This window comes from Eschscholzia californica, unplaced genomic scaffold, assembly GCF_041429995.1.
Source record: "Eschscholzia californica isolate CP2 unplaced genomic scaffold, dmEscCali1.0.p SCAF_1, whole genome shotgun sequence".
Classification (NCBI taxonomy): Eukaryota; Viridiplantae; Streptophyta; class Magnoliopsida; order Ranunculales; family Papaveraceae; genus Eschscholzia; species Eschscholzia californica.
Window position 1 is genome coordinate 81452384 of NW_028238198.1, and position 18571 is coordinate 81470954.

General features: G+C 37.0%; 2 protein-coding genes across 3 annotated transcripts; both read right to left on the bottom strand.

Moving 5' to 3' along the window:
* Positions 1 to 6244: 6244 nt before the first annotated feature.
* LOC147569859 (inactive poly [ADP-ribose] polymerase RCD1-like) lies at positions 6245 to 12800 on the bottom strand. 2 transcript variants are annotated; one of them, XM_086656372.1, is made up of 8 exons: positions 12538 to 12800; positions 11868 to 11936; positions 8781 to 10073; positions 8064 to 8305; positions 7622 to 7719; positions 7116 to 7280; positions 6925 to 7023; positions 6245 to 6598 (listed from the first exon to the last, which is right to left on the bottom strand). In XM_086656372.1, exons 3-8 carry the CDS (start codon positions 9917 to 9919, stop codon positions 6542 to 6544), a joined length of 1800 nt encoding a protein of 599 aa, XP_086512498.1. In that variant the 5' UTR covers positions 9920 to 10073; positions 11868 to 11936; positions 12538 to 12800; the 3' UTR covers positions 6245 to 6541. The 2 variants fall into 2 exon arrangements, with proteins under 2 accessions (XP_086512498.1, XP_086512499.1); XM_086656373.1 differs by lacking the exon at positions 11868 to 11936 and having other exon boundaries at positions 12538 to 12773.
* A 1988-nt stretch (positions 12801 to 14788) lies between these two features.
* On the bottom strand, positions 14789 to 18260 carry LOC147569860 (TOM1-like protein 1). Its single transcript, XM_086656374.1, has 3 exons — positions 17431 to 18260; positions 16176 to 16418; positions 14789 to 15358 (listed from the first exon to the last, which is right to left on the bottom strand). Exons 1-3 carry the CDS (start codon positions 17950 to 17952, stop codon positions 14933 to 14935), a joined length of 1191 nt encoding a protein of 396 aa, XP_086512500.1. The 5' UTR covers positions 17953 to 18260; the 3' UTR covers positions 14789 to 14932.
* Between the last annotated feature and the right edge of the window lie 311 nt (positions 18261 to 18571).

An 18571-nucleotide genomic window follows, 5' to 3' on the forward strand; every position in this document is an offset into this window, starting at 1 on the left:
TCTTCCGCCCAAAGAGCTGCTTTCAGTATAGCTATGCATTCGCATTCCTCCGCTGTCTGTCCCCTTACTGGTTCTACTAGTGCTGTAATCAGGTTCCCATCCGCATCTCGAATGATACACCCTATCCCTGCCATCTCAGAGAGCTTGCTGAAAGAAGCATCAACATTAATTTTGAGGAATGGTTGTGGGGGTGGAATCCAGATTGGCTGGAGTACATTGATATTGGGTTGCCTCTCCTCAGGTAAGCTTGTGTCATAACAATGAATCTTCCGAATAGTTTGCATTGGCGAGAAGTCCTTCATGCCGAAATTCTTTTCGCATCTTACTTTCCAGATATACCACATTATCTTGGCTAGGCTCGACACTATTGAATCATCCAGCGACTGCCATTGCATAATCCAATCTAGCACCGAGACCATTCCATCAGTTCTGATGTTGTAATGAAACCAAACGGCCCTCGCAAAGTTGCAGTGTAGTAGTACATGGGTTATTGATTCCCGTTGCTCACAGAACACGCAGCTATAGTTGTTGCCGATGTATTTACCTATTTTGTCTTTGACAGGAAGGCTGTTAGTGCAGCACTTCCATATGAAAAGTTTAATCTTAGGTATCGATTTGATGTTCCAAATGAACGACCAATCAACTGTTACTGGGTCCCGAGTACCCAAGCTCAGATACCTGTACATCGATTTAACGGTGAACGTGCCTGAATCTGTCAGAGTCCACACCATTTCATCTTCTGCCAACGGATGGAGATTTATACTGAGGATAGCCCTGCAAATCTCGTCATTAAAGTATAATGGTAACAGTTCCGCCTTCCATGTATGGTTCGAGATCAGTTGGTTAACCTTGTTGAATAGACAATTGTTGTGGTTGGGTATGGGCGGTTTATGATTTGGGATCCAGAAGTCCTCCCATATATTTATTTCTGTGCCTTTGTTGACATCCCAAAAAATAAGATGTGTCAGTTTTCCGATAGGTTCCGCCATCGATTTCCAAACCCAAGAATGGTTTTGTCGCGGATGAGAGGGTTTGGCCGTATTAGGGAAATATTTGGCTTTAAGCAGCTGAGCCCAGGGCGCAGAAGGATATTTGAGAAGACGCCACCCCAGTTTGCAAAGAAAAGCTTCGTTATCGATACGAGGGTTCCGCAGACCTAGACCTCCGGATTTCCGCGGTTTGCAGATGGCCGCCCAGTTAATGGGATGAATGGATTTTGTTTTTCCCCACCAGAATGACCGTTGAATGGTCTCTATGCGATTGCTAATGCCTTTGGGTATGGCGAAGCATTGCATCTGATATCGGGGAACCGCCGCGGTAATAGTCGAGATGACTACAGTGCGGCCTGCTTGGGAGAGGAGATTTGTCTGCCACTTCGAAAGTTTATTCTGGATTTGATTAATCAGAGGCTCAAAGGCTTGTTTTTTCTTTGCCCCAATGAATAATTTGGTACCCAGATATTTGTCGAGGGATGAGGCTTGGTGCACTTTGAGAGATTTGGTGATCAGGCGTTTGAATTTGGGGTGGGTGTTTTTGGAAAAAAAGATAGTGGATTTGTCTAGGTACACTAAGGGGTTTTTGAAATAGGAGAGGAGATTTGTCTGCCACTTCGAAAGTTTATTCTTGTTTGTCTAGGTACACTAAGGGGTTTCTGAAATAGGTCATCCAGGCAGGTAGCTCCAATAAATGAAATTGTTGTTTGAGTCTGTGGATTTATTACCCTCTATTTTTTTTCTTCAAAACTATACGAATTATGGGATGAACATCCACATCGAACGGTCACAATGTGCTATCCAAGTTGACCCTCATATATGCGTTTCAAGAACATACTATTTCGTCTGAACAACATATTGTACAACAGTAGAATAATTCTATTAAAATACGTTAGTACTCTGTAAATACAAGTATGTATTTGTTGTGACACTGTAGTTTTGCAAATCTCAAAATGATTATGATTTAGTAAAAATTAATTGTCTTATGATATAACAGATTCGAGTAATCACCCTGATATGTTGTAAAACACTACCAATATGCCCTAGACATGCATATAAGACATAAAATGGCACATCTACTTTTCCAAGTAAATATTCTTAGGAAACTTGACCACCCCACTAATAGGAATTTTTCCAACCAAAACCCACTAATAATAACTTAAAGTGGGAAATCACTTTTTTTCCTTCATGAGGCTTATATACTTCTAGGTTTTCAATTCTATTGTTTTTTTTGTTGTTTCAATTCTATTGTTGAACCCTATAAACAAAGACACAAGTGAGAAAACAATAACCAAAAGTAAAGACATTGTGAATCTTTTCAAAAGACATTGGGAAGAGGCAATCTTAGAGCATAACCAAACAAATCTTGAACAAAAGAAAGTCATCATTTAGTAGATTTTGACACTTTTTCTATTTAAGAATGATTTTTAACTTTTAATTTTGTTTCCTTTCTATTAAAAGGAAAAGGAATAATTTTCTTTGGTTTTACATATTATCGTAAATATTTTTATAGATAAGAATAAATTTGTAGAAGGCATATTGAGACGTAAGCGAATAGATAGCATTCAACTGTCAGGACTTAAAGAAATGAACACCACTTAGAGCATCTCCAATGCAAAACTCAAAAAAAATCTCTATTCGTCTATTTGTCGAGTTCCAATTGAGATTCTCACTCATAGGTGTCGAAAATACAGATCCTCAATTCTTGTATGTCTCCAATGCAACACTCTAAACTCTTTTATTTTACTTACGTGTCATGGTTATTTTTGTAAAAAAGTAATTAGTTATTTTGGAAATATACGAAGACTTGATTTCTATTGGTTGAAATTTAAATATTGATGAGTTAGACAATTAGAGATATCTCAAGAGGACACTTTGAAAATAGAGTGTCCTCTTGAGATATCTCTATTCCACTCTCGACACATCATTTTTGAGATCTTAGTTGAGTTTTGCATTGGAGATGATTTTTTAAGAAAAACTCAGAAAATCCTATGTGGCACTCCGATTTTCTAAGATTGAGTTTTGCATTGGAGATGTTCTTAAATTACCAAATATATTCCCAAAAAATAACCCATCCTAAATGAAAGAACCTCCACCAGTTGACATGATTTTTCATAATGGAGATTCACAACACTAACGAGTTCTTATTCACTTCGGTTGCATATCCTAGAAACGTGTATAAAAAGTCTCTGAAATAGAACTCCAGAACAATAACAAGTTCTAATTAGCTTTGTTCATCTATCCCAGAAACTAGGTCACACTGAATACCTGTGTAATAGGTATAACTTTTTCCATGCTCATGATATTTTAACTTGATTCTATCCCTTAATAGGAACACGACGGAGACCCAGACAAAACTTTGGAAAGTTTCCTAATTAACATTTCTCAATAGAGAACTAAAGGAGGAATTTGGCTTCTCCGGCGTCCTTTTTCGTTTCTTAATAAAGGTTGTTTCTTTGTTGGTCTTTTACGGCTTGTTTTGTTGATCTTTAAGATCCTTTTGTTGTTTTTTTTTCATATTCATGATCGAGTGTTTGATCATGGAAAACTATTGGGAGTTTCTTCAACTTAAAACTCTCTCCACCGATGCACCGGAACCAGTCATAGCCCAAAATTCATCCCAAGAAATTTCAATCCGTAAACTACACACGTTGTGGTTTTTGGTTCTCTTCATAACATTTTGTAGCAAGTTGCTGCAATTAACGGAAGAAACCACCGACAATGCTAGAAAAGAACTCATAATTGGCAAGGAACAACTGCAATACAAAGAGGAGTTCGTACTTTTCCATTCAGGGAGGCGGGGACTCGTTCTACACGCCGACGGTTGATGGTTGATGGCGACGGTTGACGGCGGAGGTTGACGGCGACGGTTGACGGCGATAAGAGAAGAAGGTGGAAGAAGTACCGGTTAGAAAACCACCCATAGATGAGCGTGGTGACTGCATCAGAAAAGCAGCCCAGTAGTTGGACCAGTCATTTCTAGAGGCACTCCACGTGGGCATAACTTGACTTGTTTGTCTGTATTGATTGTGTCTTTGTTTTTCAACTTCATGATGTAATTCTCATTAGCCTTTTGGCCTTTAAATGAAGTTTGATTCCGAAAAAAAATATACTTCTCAATTTAGGCGAGAAATTATAGAATTCATCAATCCGGTCTCAAGTTCGATTTTATGAATGTGGAAATCCAAAATCATTAAAAACTTAGACATAACTATATCAAAAATAGATGTTTAGGTCTCTAAGAGGGTTTTAAGGGTCTATGTATGAACGTCAAGGACTCCATGTGTGTAAATGGGATTTTCATAATGCTTGCTTGATTCGTGAACCTTGATAGTGGCTAATACATAGACATACAATAATCTTTTATAGACAAAATCATAGTCGATTTCTCAATTAAAATAAATTGTAAGGATACAAATGTGTAAAGTCAAACTAGACACTTCAATATGCAGGCTTTTTCTTCGTCAACATGACTTTTCATTTTCTCGAGTTTGGTGTTTAGGTGCCGTTTGGCAACCGAAAGTATAAGTACTTTTGCTTGTAGTAGAAGTTTTTTTGCTTCAAAAAAGTCAAAATTTGGCAAAAATGTTACTTATAAGTAAAAAAGTTAAAAGTTAGTTTGGCGATGTAATTACTTTTCTATCTTTCTTTTTCTCATAAAGATGTTTGATTTTAATTGAATTTATTTGAAAATTTCATGATTACTCTTTTGAAAGAGGTGGCGCCAACATAGGTGGTAGTTGTGGTTGTGGTGGTGGTGGTGATGGTGGTGGATCCTTGGAGGTATGGTGATGAAAGCGTAATGGTGGTTATGATATTGTTTGATTGAGGTGTGGTATAGTTCGGTGGCTGCGGTGGTTGTGGTGGTGAAAGTATGTGGATGGTGGTGGATGTATGAGGATGGTGTTAGTGGAGGTATGATGGTGGTGTGGATGTATAGTGTTGGTAGAGGATGTATAGTGTTGGTAGAGGATGTACGACGAAAGTATGGGATAATGGTGGTGATGGAGGTATGGTGGTGGAGGTGGAGGTCGGTGGTGGTTTAGGTATGGTTTGGTGATGGTGGAGGTGCGGTGGTGGGGGTGATGTGGTGGAGGTGATGGTCGATGTATGGTGGTGGTGGTGGTTGAGCTATAGTGGTGGTTGAGATGCGGTGGAGGTGGTTAAAATGCGGTGGTGGTGGCATTTGAGGTGGTGGTGGAGGTGTATGGTGGTGGTGGTACAATGGTGTGGTGGATGTATAGTTGTGGTGGTGGAGCGGGGATAAACAAAGAAAAAGTTTTGGTGAAGTAAAATTTATGGATGTGCTGAACAAAAGTTACTTTACTTTGAAGTCAAAAACTAAAAATCTGAACTACAAAAGAAAGTCAAATTTTAACTTAATTGAAGTCGGGAAATTTTTACGTTACCAACTAACTTTTTCACTTTTCTATTTAAATAAGCAAAAAAGTAACTTATTTTAGTGTTGCCAAACGACACTTTAGGGTCTCAGAATTTTAGAAATCCAAACTGTTTGTTGTCTTGCTCGTGTTCTGAAAGAATCCCAAAGAAATTGGTCAAATTTTGTGACAACTTTGCTTACCAAATATTTGAAAAATTTCCACAAAAGTTTAGTCCAATCAAATTCGCAACGAAATTACTTGTAAATAAAATAGTGGAGAGATAAGAACTTGGGTCGATTTCAGGGGGGAGAGTAAAATTTGTGTACCGACGTCATTTCACGGTATCAGATTGTTGTTTGTCCAGATCACCCTCTTGATGCATCTTTGTAGCTTTTAGTGACTCAAAGCAAAAAAGTTTGTTCTCATAATTTTGTACCATAGATTATGTGTGGATTAAGCTCGTAAGGTCGGGTAACGAGTAGGTAAACATAATGATACCTACTTCAGTTTTTTATTTTCTTCTTCATTTTAACAAGATAATCCATCTTCTATTACTCCTGTAATATATGTTTTTCTTTTCGTTGCAATTAATATGCTGTAAGACTGCACTTATAGTTTCCAATTTGATCCTCAAGTACCAAAATAATAATCCCAAAAAAATCTCTTTCAAAAAAATAAAAAAAAATAAAATAATCCCAAAAAACCAGCTTTCATATCAACTTCTTTTAGCACAATGATTTTTTTTCTTAAACAGAACCCACACATGCAACAAGTAAAGAGTAAGACGTGATTAAATCCTAGAATTTCTAAGGAAGGGATGTAGTTTGGGGATAAAGTACCTTTGAGGAAATTTTAAGGTGGAATAATAGATTGTCATCAAATTCAAACAAACATATTATAGATTGTCATCAACCACAAGTAAGAAAAACATCCCATTGTTCCAAAAACCCTAATTACTAAAAAAAAAATGTCAATAGTACTTTGAAGGTGTTATTCACATTTTCATGTCGACACATTACGATAGAGGAGGAGATAGACATACCCAAAAAACCAATGGAACGCAAGTATTTCCCCCACCTTACACCGAAGCTAGAAAGATGTTTCTTCCGCAAAAAAAGCATGTCTTCGCTACAATAGAACAGTGGGGATCTCCCAACCTCTACCAAATCAAGTTTCTCGCTCCTGTTTAGGCACTACTGCCACATTCCCTGTAGTAGCAGGTAACTGCAAATGCGGACACAAATCAGAGCAATTGCTTTCAGAGAAACGATTTAGTAAGTTCTAAACAACGGTTGTACATCTTTACATAATCAATGGAAGCGGGTGTGGAAGCACTTTACAATAACTAAAGGCTATATCCTAAGGGTAAGATCCTTTCAAGCAATTTATTAGGAAGAGAAAAAGTAAAATAAAATTCAGCAAGTAAACCATATAAAATTATGGGTCAAGAAAGAAAGATATAAACAAGAGCTGTCACACAACTCGATTACAATATTCAGCTACAACATCAAAATATGCATTAACTATATCAAAATCACATTAAACATTACCTTGCTTCTCTGAAGGCTGATGATCGTAGACCTTAGCAGGTTATCACCAACTACACATCGCAACCTTCTCACGAGCTCATCTCGGTTTATCATTTTCCGCTGATCAAAGAAACAACAATTTTTTTAATATATTTACAATTGAATAAGTGACAGGCAATTTTTGTCGCCCGGGAGAAAGAATGACTACATACCCTAAATGAGACATAATGTAAATTTACTGAATCCATGGTCCTGGGTGGCACTTTATCTTTGATAGCAGCAAACAACATGGGAAAAGGCATCCAAGGTGATTTTGGGGCCTTTGGGGCTGACGATCCAACAGTTGGATCTAATCCTTTACTTCCAGTTCCTTCCACCTAGACAAAAAGAAGCCATTTTTTTATTAATAACAAACGGAAAAGATAGTTGCAGAACAAATATTTCAAACGGAGATCCCCTCTGACCACTCCAGCTTCAAGTGATGCCACTCGCAGCCTGGCAATAGGACCAAAATTCACTGGCCCACATAGTGAGGAAGGAAACCCTCCTATTTAATTGAATTCCTTTCTGCACGACTCAACAATTTGGATACATCAAATTATCAAGAAATACTGATAACAGAAACAAGAAAACGAGAGAATCGAAGTCAAGGATTTCAGGGTTCTGCGATAAACATCCAAAATCATGGAGTTGTAAGCTTTCTATAATAGAGCCTTACTAAGTCAACAGGGGAAGATTGCTGCATTTGCCCTTGGTGAGAAACCGAGTTTGTCATTCCCGACACGTCAACTATGCTCTGGTTCAAATCCGGAATTCCTGTAGCCCATTAACAAACATCGGCTTAGAAACACAACTATCCATAGGATTAATAAAGAAGATGAATCTTCTATACCAGAAATAACAAAGAAACGAAAAGCACTAAAAACTGGCAACTGTCTCGCTGCAAGATGTCTTCAGGCAGTTAAATGGCTATTCGTATCTTGTTACTTCCAACTCGCGAAATTTAAATCATGATAAAACCCAAAACATGAGTTACTAGTAGATCCAGACGTGGAAGTTCGTAGACCATACATAATATGAAGAGAAAACATCAACCTCATGCTATCATGAACTTTACATTACGTCAACAGAACAAACAGCATAAGTGCAAACATTATCACCTTTTTCAGTGGGTGGCGCCCTGAAACTGACAGCGAATTCTGGAAAGATGTGAGTGTTCACGTTCACATTCCATATTATATAATGCTTCGGATTTTGAAAATCATCTACACCGCTATCAAAGTTCTCGCTGCTGGGGTGAAATTGTTCAGACCCCGGGTGAACAAGTTCCATATTCCCCATTATAACACGGCATAACAACATATACCGTACATCATTTTCGTCAACATCACAATTACGTGCACTGTATGCGAAAAAATAAAAGGTTAATGCCTCCTCCAAATGTGAATCACCGACAAAGAGAACAATAACAAGAATTAAAAAGAACAGGAGCAGAAAACTTATGAAGAAAAACATAATACAGTTACAGTACTAAAAATATACAAAATTAGCCCGTCGAACACTTAGTGATGTCATACAAAATTTCAGATCAACCACCAGCATATTAGGATCTGCTTCAGAAGATAAATATAACGTTCAAAAAAGGATGTAAAGAGAACTGATCTCTCATGTCGCACCAATCTCTAGCTTTTAACAACCTCCAATCGAGATCATCTGAACCACATGCCATCTCTACAAGGTAGCTGACAAATGCTTACCACCACTAGAAGCAAGCGGATGAGAAATAACTTATATTGATGACAACGACAAGACAAAAAGAATAAGAGATTCCATCTAATAATACTAGAAATTTAGAGATGCTATCAGAAGATGTGAACCTGATATTAGAGCAGTCAGCTGCAGTAAGATGAACACCGCTGCCATATCTGGTCCCAGCTTTCGGAAGTCCATCAATCCCAATCCCATGAATCAATATCCTAGAGACTGCTTCCTTTGAAGAAGCAAGCCAAGCATACCGTACATTAGCATTGCCACGATATTTTTTCGTGATCTCTACCTGCTTCTGGAAGAGCTCCAATCGAGCTTTTGCTGACATACTTGAACTGCACTGAATCTCAAGTATGTTTTTCGCACAAAACGGTGACCCCATACCCATAATGAACATGTGCTGCACATTTTCAGATGACAATTTCCGATGCAAAGACTCTAAAATAGGGTTATGTGAATTAGAGATGCAATCCAACAGCTTATTTTCCCCAGTAACCTCCTTAATTTCCATATCTAATTGTTCGCCACTAATGTCATTCTTGTTCATCTCTAAATGGTTGCTATCAGGTCTTTCATCAACTTTACGCCTCTTAACGTGAGTATTTGACTCTTCAATGCATTCTATCGACCTCAGATGATCAGCTGCAGTCAGCTCAATCTCCAAATGCAACTTTATTTCACGAGTCCCATTCGGCTCAAAGGAAAGACGTTGGCCATCGTTTTCATCTTCAGCCAGAAAGCACTCGTGTGATTCGTCATCACCTGAATATAGTTCTGGGAAGAAACAACTACCTCCCTCATCAATCCATGCAATTGGATGTTGTGAACCAGTCTTAAGATCAACTTGAACCATGTGTAGGAAGTCTAGAACTGCGCGGTGACCCTCAAACTCCACCTCAATAGCCGCCTTCTTTACACGGAAATCTTCTTTGAGCAACCCAACAAAACCTTCTGGAAAATCAGCCCATTCTCCATTATGATAAAACATCAACCGTTCAGGTAACCCACTCTTCATAAAATTTGAGTAGTTCTTTAGCAAAGATTTTTTGAAATGGGACGCGCAACTGTTCTTGCATCCACCAGACCTTACCCGCTTGCAGAGTTTCCTGGATGGCAAGTCTATGGATTGTCGTGCCCCCTTTCGAGCAGCTCCAGTGAAATGAGCAGCACAATGAGCTGCCCGTTTTCTTTTCAGATTAACCGAACTTCTTTTGCCATTAGCCAATACCTTTGCGATCTTCACTTCCATTTTTCTGTACTAGATCAATTCCTATCCACAGATCTAACTCCAAAAAGTCCAACAAGTTTCCTAACTTCAAAAAGTCGAAAAAATACCCTACTGTACAACCCCTATATTAAACCTTAAGAAAACCCATACCAATGAAGATAATGTGTTCCTCTCCCTGAAAATATTAATGGTCAAGATCCTATACATGTTTTATTTGTATTGATGAAGTCGATAAACATTAAAGACCAAAAAGGAAAACAAAACAAAAAATTCACACAAAACAATCCATGAAACAATAATAATAAGCTATGTCAAAACCAAATCTTGTGTCCCTTTCTTGAAGACTGAGAACACCAAATAAGTAACAAATAAAGAGAATCAAGTCACCTTATCCCTATAATATATCAATGCCTCTTCTCCCCAGAAGTTACTAGAATTATTCTTTAATACTTGTATCTGACACAGCTACGATGTGTCCAATATGACAATCCAGGGAATCTCAACAAGGATACTCAGCCATTTATATATATTTTCTGATCTTTGTTATGGGTTCCTATATATAACTTGCAAAAACAACTTACTTCTGAACAAACAAGTAAATTATATAAAAGTGATTCTAACGTCAAGTGGTATTTTATGGACTTAACCCTATCTTGTGCAAGTAAAAACAAGTACATGCAAAATCTCAAATTTTACCAAATGAAGTGACAGCCGGCGTCCAAAACCTCAAACTACGCCACTAAAGTGTGCTAGTATCAAATGTTATATCTCTAACCGAGGTTACTTCAAACGGATAATTTGACTTCGAAGAAAGTGATCTCAGATTAGAAGCCATTAAAATTCACCCGTACATTTATAGGCAACTAAGGCAATAAAGAACTACAGGTTACTTCAAACGGAAGAAGCATGAAAAAGGAATATCACTGATCCACCACATCCTATTAAATAAATGGAAGGCTAAGACAACAAATTACAAAGGGAAATAGAAAAGCAGTTTCCAAGTAGTCAAAGCTCTTTCGAGCTTATCAGAATGTGTGTTTCTGTGGGAGTAACAACACGCATGAGATACAAACCATACATCGTATAACCTAATCATCACAAATTTATGTACCATAAAAACAGCGAACACAATAATTTTATTTGTTCAACAAAATCTTCCAATCCATTTGCACCAAAACTTTATTGATATCTATTGACAAATACGCATGAGATACAAACCATACATCGTATAACCTAATCATCACCAATTTATGTACCATAAAAACAGCGAATACAATAATTTTATTTGTTCAAAAAATCTTCCAATCCATTTGCACCAAATCTTTATTGATATCTATTGACAAATAAAGCGCAAGATAAAATACTTTAAAATTGGACACAATGGGGGAATGCTTGGACTACATCTCCCGGTGATGTGTTTCACTTACAGGTGTCCCAAAGTTGTACTTCATTCATTATAGGAAAGAGCTGGATTGAGTTGCTCACGTTGCCAACTCATCGGAATAACTTAAACTACATTCCAATAGTTTCATGAAGAACTTGCAGTAAAATCTAAAACAATAGAGTGAAGACCAAAAATGGTATTGCTTGGTCATTCCTACCGGATTCAAAAAGTGGCCAAGTAACTAAAGAGTAAAGCGTCTAAATATTTCAATTTTTAATCTAGTAAGCTACCTTTTAGCTAACTTAAATAGAAACTTATAATTTTCTTTTCAACCTACAAATTCCATAAATTCCGCCAAACTAACTTATTCATCCCTTTGGAAACCAAATAAAAGCCAAGCAAATACACAAATGAACAGTCTTATATTTTTATATCAGATAGAAACAACATTAGTAACACCCGACTCTCAACCAAAACAGAACCAAGTATATTTTCAGCAAACATGGCAAACAGAATATGTAGTCGGATCCTTCCCGGTTTTACAAGAACATTCGTGTTGCCGAAATTGCAAGCAGAAGAACGTACCATTACTCCGCAGTTAGTGTTCATTTCTATACAAGTCTGTCTCCTTCCTTGACCTCGACAAAAATCACCCTAATAAAATTCTCCCTTTTTCAGTCCACAAGTACAATACATCCATAAAACCTCCATAAAAATGTTTAAAAACCCATAACAAACAAAAGTAGAAGATATAAAACGAAGTCAAATTTTGACACAAACTTTTAACACCAATTTATTCCAGACCAAGCAAATGATGAATTTTACTCTTATGATACTCAATTAAGAGCTCAAGTAAACCAAATACAAGATTAAACCCTTCCCCCACAAACAAAAACCCTTTTTTTCAGATCCAGTAAGCTGAATCGTTTGATAAACAAACCCTAAGTTAATAACTGATCGAACTCAACAATCCATAATATTTTCGAACCAATTAAAACAAAAAGTTGACAAATTTCTCAAAAACAAACCCCCAATCAAACACTGATCCAAATAAACATCATTACACAGAAATCACCACCAGCACTTCACTTTTAAAAAATCAAATAACTAGATCAAGATGAATAAGAAACCGATAAACAAAACCCCCAAATTATTTACAGATAAAAAATGAAGGAAAACCCTAGAAAAGTTAACGAAAAAACTGAAGCTCAAGGAGAAATAAAAAAAGAGAGTTTACGAAAGAGAAATATTTTACCTGTGATTTAGTGAGAGAAAATCATGAAAAACGATTCAGATTTTCATGAGGAGGAATCGGGTTTTCTTTCTCTCTATCTCTCTTCGATTAGAAAACCTTCTTCGTCTCAATCGAAAACAAGAGGGGAAAGATTGATTACTCAAGAAAGAGATAACGGCGTTAATAGAGAGAGACCGAGAAAGAGAGATAACGGTCGTATAGTCGGCGTGTTTAGTCCACCGTATGCGTCGTTTCTTGGAAGAAAAGAAATGATATGGACTAATTGTCGTCATCTAGAATACTGTTAATGAAATCTGACGGTCGAGAATTCGGTTTCTATATTCGGGTTAATCGCCCCGGTTTGCCTTGCCTTTTTATCATACTTATCGCTTAGGAGTTAGGACAACCGTTGGATTTTTTTTTAAGTATGACTCACTAGTTTCTTGTCTTAAAGGGATGACGTAATAATGAATGAAAGTACATCGAACTATTTGGAAACACTAGTGATGGAGAGATCCTAAATAAATCGCAATCGTTGATTTGGGTCTCTCTTTCCTTATTTATATGAGGCCATTTGGGGCGCGGGAATGGCGTGGGAATGGATTGTGATTCCCGGGAATCATATTCCAGATCATTGTTTGGCTTGCGGCAATAGTGTGAGCCCGGGAATGTGATTCCCTCAAAAAGGGGTAATAGCAAACTCAGGGAGAGGTGGGTTTGTGATTCTCATTCCCCCGGAATCACATATATTAATATTTATTGACAAATATATCCTTAACGAAATATTGAATTACCAATTTTATTTTTTTTGTAGGATTTGGTATTAATAAGTACTCTTTATGTTTATGAACAAAATTTATTTTAGATAAATTTCTATTTAGGTTTACGAACAAAATTTTATTTTAGATAAATTTTTATTAAGATATTTATTTATTATCTTTGAATTCTAACCCTTTGATATATCGTGTTATTATTTCATATCTACAAATTTGAAAAAATAAAACTGATTTTAATATATTACAAAGTTGATGTATATATTTTATGCTAAAAAAAAAAAGTTGATGTGTATTTTATGTAGTTTAAGTAAGGGTAAAAGTGAATTTTTACAAATATTTACATTCATATTCCTATACAAACCAAACACCTAATTAGGAATATGTCAGGAATCATATTCTCATTCCTGATCAAACTAAACATCAGACTAAAGTAATATGATCCCCAGGAATCACGTTACGGGAATGTGATTCTCAGAAATCACATGAGAATCACATTCCATTCCCGCGCGCCAAACATGGCCTGAGAGTTTAGAATCATTTTCCTTTTGAAAATATTTTACTATCCTATGAGAAATACTTTTGGCTCGTCTAACAAAATTTTGCATTGACTAAAGTTGACTTAAGGTGAATAGTTCGAGGCAAAAAATGACTCTAAAATATGTCATTCATCTGTAGGAAATTTGTCTAGAAATGCCCCAATCTCTCCCATAAGCATGTTTCACAAAGTAGTCCTGCCACGTAAAACCTAGCACGGGATAGATTATGCATCTGGGGGAGCCAAATGTTCCTACAACGTCCGCATGCCACATCTCTCTTCCACAAACGGGTTTGTCTGAGAAATTCCCAAGCATAGGCAGAATGAAGATTCTCGTCACTTAAATACATCATTTGTTCATGTCTAGCTAACTGGCTGAGGCAAGAAATCAGTCAGTTAACGAAGCCGTTGGATAGCATATTGGTCCGTGTGGGGTGAGATGGATGAAATGTATCCTTCCCCCTAGGGGCAAATCACAAACGGAGTCTAGTACACTCTTTCAATGGAGTCTACTGCACTCTTGTTTGGCTAAAGGTCTTGGCTCCTAACATGTGTTTGACTAAAGGTCACGATTAAACATTAATTCCACAAAGAAACATTAGTCGTCACTTCAAATGCGTATAAAGAATGGAATATAATTTAGGCAAGTGAATCGAAGTTCTATTGGATGGGAAAAAGTAGGAAGGGATAAAAATTCAAAAGTTACAATATTCAAAGGTTGTGGAAAAATCATCTTTTTTTTAGAGGCCATTTTGTTCACTAAAAGTCAACTTATGAAATGAGGTGACTGGAAGCCAGTATACAAAATGGCCCCTATCTTCAAAATGTCCCAAACCCACAACCCTTATTAGAAACAAATACGTATATATGTTTTCATAACCCTAATTAGAAACAAACACAGGGAATATAAAATGACAGCAAGAATGGGATAAACCAAAACCAAGAATAACACTGGAAAAAGTAAGCAAATGGAGGAGATAATCATGACTATGTTGCATAAATGTCAATTGAAGTATTTCTGTGAAGAAAGAACAAGAGAACGCATCAATGTTTGCAAGTTTTCATAACCTTTAATATCGATATCACTATCCTTGAATCAAACATATCAAAAGCTGATCAGATCATCTTTTGGTTGAGACGGCTTCTTACCATCCTGCCCACCTTCAGATGTTGCTCCTGATTTCCGGCCGAAGATCATTTCGTCCAGATCATCCATCATGTCATCATTCTCACCTCCTGCTCTTGGGGTTCGAGAACCAGCTGATTTCCTAATCAAGGATTCTTTTTTACTAACACGAGGGGATTCGTCGGGTTCAACAGCTACGGGTATCATTGCAGGTTCTGGTTCAGTATGTACTGCTGAAGGTTTCTTCAATTCTTCATACTTAGATAACACCTTTTGGATTTCATCGTTGACGTTTAAGGCTTCAAAGAGAAGGGCTTCATTATCACCTGCTGTCTCAATGATTCTTTGGACTGTTAGCTGAGATTGACGGCATTGTTGATATAGAGTTGTCGTCAAATCATCATCCTGCTTAGACAATGCCGTTGAAATATGATCAGAAGACCAAGCAATGAGAGAGCTTGCAGAATGTATGTATACAATCTGCATGTACACAAGAGAGAAGGTGGCCAATCCATATTGTGCTGGGAAAACAACCAGCTCAATACAAATCCCAACTACTATATACTCATCAGAAATCGAAGAGTAACATTACAACTAAGCTACGAACATTGTTAGAAGCCAAAATGTTAAAGCAACAGATAGCTGCAACAAATCATTTGTCCGGCTTTGTAGTCTTTAGCAATAAATGCAGATCATGACTAAATTCAATATGCAGAAAGATGCATAACACGACAGCACTGAAAATGCGACAATCAATTGAATCAACCACTAAAAGAAGAAACTTTGTTTGGATATTTGATCCCAGGATTGAGATATCTGAATTTAGTGGAGACTAAACCAGTCTGAAGATTAGAATACCAGTAAAGAAGACAACAGGAAACAATTTACATTATGGTCCACTTTTTTCAGTGAAGTAAGATCAGATGATTGCCTAGACAGGTGAGCGAGTAAATTATCGACTAGAGCACATTTATTTACAATTACTCTTTCTAAATGGAAATTAATTTTAGAGCAACACTCCACTTGTAGAGTAAGACTCAAATCACTAAATCCAAAACAATAGAAAAAGGAAGAAATCACCTTATCTTTTGACAACTGAAAAAACCCGGACTTGCTCCCTTTCTCTCCCCTATTTTTGTTTCTAATGTGGTGAACTTACTCCTATAATCCCATCGCAAACATAAACATAGAGAAATCTGACTTATTTAACAAATAAAATTACCTTTACAACATCTTGTTGTGGAGAAGACGATAAAACCGTTGAGAGAAGCTCAATACTGTTCCTGGCCACGTCAAATTCTTCTTTTGTCTGCTCTGCTGATAATTCTGGCACATGGTGCTGGTGAACCTCTTGGGCTCTAGTCTCATTTACTTCTGACTCTGTAAATGTACGAGCTGGGGTAAATATTGGAGCCAAACTCTCATTGTCACGTCCAGGGAACCGAATTCCTCGGGATTTCAGACTCTAAGATGAGGCAAAGGCAAAAGAAAGAGATAAAGTTACAACAGATAACCAGGAACTATAGAACATTCTTTTCCCTACAATAAAAATCTACGAAGTAAAATAAGATTTCACAACATGCTACAAAACAAGGGTTCAAAGTACATGAATCCTAAAGGCGCTACCCCCAATGGCAGTTCCCACTTGCAACTTTGGGATTTCTTAATAATGATATGCTGAATTCAACTTTTAAAGATAATTGGTCAAGTAGAAGTCGGTTCAGTACTACTATTTTTCGTCTTGTGATTCCTGTCTAGGCTGTAGAGATACCCCTTCATTCCTAACTTGGTGATAAATCCAAAATAAAGTAGCATAAGTGCTACAAGAAAGAACAACAAAAAAATAAAAACCAAAAGGGGATAAGCGAAAACAGAAACGGAAATACAAAAGAAAAAGAAAATTTTCTCATCCGAGAATTACTCTGCAACTCAAAACTCTAAAAAAGAATCTGCAACAAGTCCTAACATATGATGCACATTGCACCACTATTTGTTGCTTGATTTACGTCATGGAGTATTGAACTACCACCTTTTGCGGGAAAAAACCAAGTTCGGACTGTTAGTGGGCTCAAACTACTCAAGAACCAGTACATATTGTGAATTTTGGCTAATCAAGTGCACAGTTCTGAATCATAATCTGGAGGATATTGCCTTTAAAGAACCAAACTTTTTGTGTATCGCGGTATGAAGTAATTAAACTATAGAAGGGTATTGGACTCAGGTAACTAAATTCACATTTCATGATTTTGATTGCCATTTGCAGGCTATTGTGGTGTTTGTGATTTCGGGTTAGGTTTTACAATCTATTTTTGAACAGTTCTCAGTCTATTCGTCATCATTCCGAAAAATCAATACCATAGAGTCATTTCCTAATAAGTAAACAAATTAACAACATTTAACAATACCCAAACTCCCAAACAATTAGTATGCAATAGAATGAAATAATCACTTGAAAAGATCATATATGTATATTTTACCTTATAAGTTTCTTCATAAACAGGCAAATACCTAAGTTCATTTGCTGATTCACCCCATGCTTCAATCAAAATCAAAGCCTTATTACGATTATTAACAACAGTTTGAGGATCATCAATAAGCTTAACCATCTCATCCAAAACCCTTTCTGAAGCAACTTCTGAAAATGCTTTTTCACAATTCTTCACACAAGTTTCAAGCAAAACCAAAGACAAGTATTGAACCCTAGGACTCTTAATCATAATCCTTTTCTTAATTCCACGGATAAAATCAATACTATTGATCTTCTCCATATTAATCATATCACAGATCTCAAGATTAGTAGCCCAATCTGGTTCGTCTAAACTCTCAGAAGTTGCTTCTTCAACAAATTTATCTGCTTCGTTTGTTCCTCCTTGGAATAACTCTTTCATTTTAAAACTCATTGAATTCATTCCTTCTGTCATCTTTCTTCCAACTTCCACACCTCCGATCTTAAGTCGTTCACCAAACGCACTAACTTTATCCATCAAATTGTCACTCATTGTGTTGATCTTCTTAACCCTAATTCCCAAATTCAAATTCTTCCAAAATCTATACTTGTTAAATTATTTCTTCTGGATTCGGTAGGTTCAAACCGATCAAACCCTAGATAATCGGAGGCTTCAACGCTCTAAGCAAGGACCAAAGACTGTCCTATTCCCTCTCTCTCTCTTTTCAAGTTTCGAATTTCTCTCTCTAGGTCTAGGAGGTATCAGTGATGAGGATATTAGGTAGGGGATGACAGTCTTCGAATTGAAGTCAACCGATGTACGGGTAAACCACGCGTTCTCTGCATATTAATCAAGGCCACGTGGACACAATACTAAAAGCAGACAATATGGACCACCTAGGGCTTGGAAAAACGACCCCATCGAGAAACCCCAACCCCCACGCATTCACCCAGTTACGCCAAACCGTTCGAGCTCATGGGTACTCTTATGGGACCCGGGCCTGCCCACTTCAATGTCGGTAGATCCAATTCAAACTTGAGAACAAACTTAAATTGTCCAAGGGTGTCAAGTCCCAATTGAGATCCAATGTGGGTAGCGTTCAATAGTTTGCCCACAAACAAACTATTGAAATACTCAACTTGAGTCTCAATATGATGTGACAACAATAAAT

What these genes read in the sequence shown, in the direction of transcription:
- LOC147569859 (XM_086656372.1), bottom strand. Translation starts at nt 9,919, where the DNA reads ATGGAAGTGAAGATCGCAAAGGTATTGGCTAATGGCAAAAGAAGTTCG. An exon ending in GGCGCCACCCACTGAAAAAG is followed by an intron (nt 7,720 to 8,063) that starts GTGATAATGTTT and finishes AATGGGCTACAG; the next exon opens with GAATTCCGGATTTGAACCAG. An exon ending in TACATTATGTCTCATTTAGG is followed by an intron (nt 7,024 to 7,115) that starts GTATGTAGTCAT and finishes TTCTTTGATCAG; the next exon opens with CGGAAAATGATAAACCGAGA.
- LOC147569860 (XM_086656374.1), bottom strand. Translation starts at nt 17,952, where the DNA reads ATGAGTGACAATTTGATGGATAAAGTTAGTGCGTTTGGTGAACGACTT. An exon ending in TTTATGAAGAAACTTATAAG is followed by an intron (nt 16,419 to 17,430) that starts GTAAAATATACA and finishes GCCTCATCTTAG; the next exon opens with AGTCTGAAATCCCGAGGAAT. An exon ending in CACAACAAGATGTTGTAAAG is followed by an intron (nt 15,359 to 16,175) that starts GTAATTTTATTT and finishes TTGTCTAAGCAG; the next exon opens with GATGATGATTTGACGACAAC.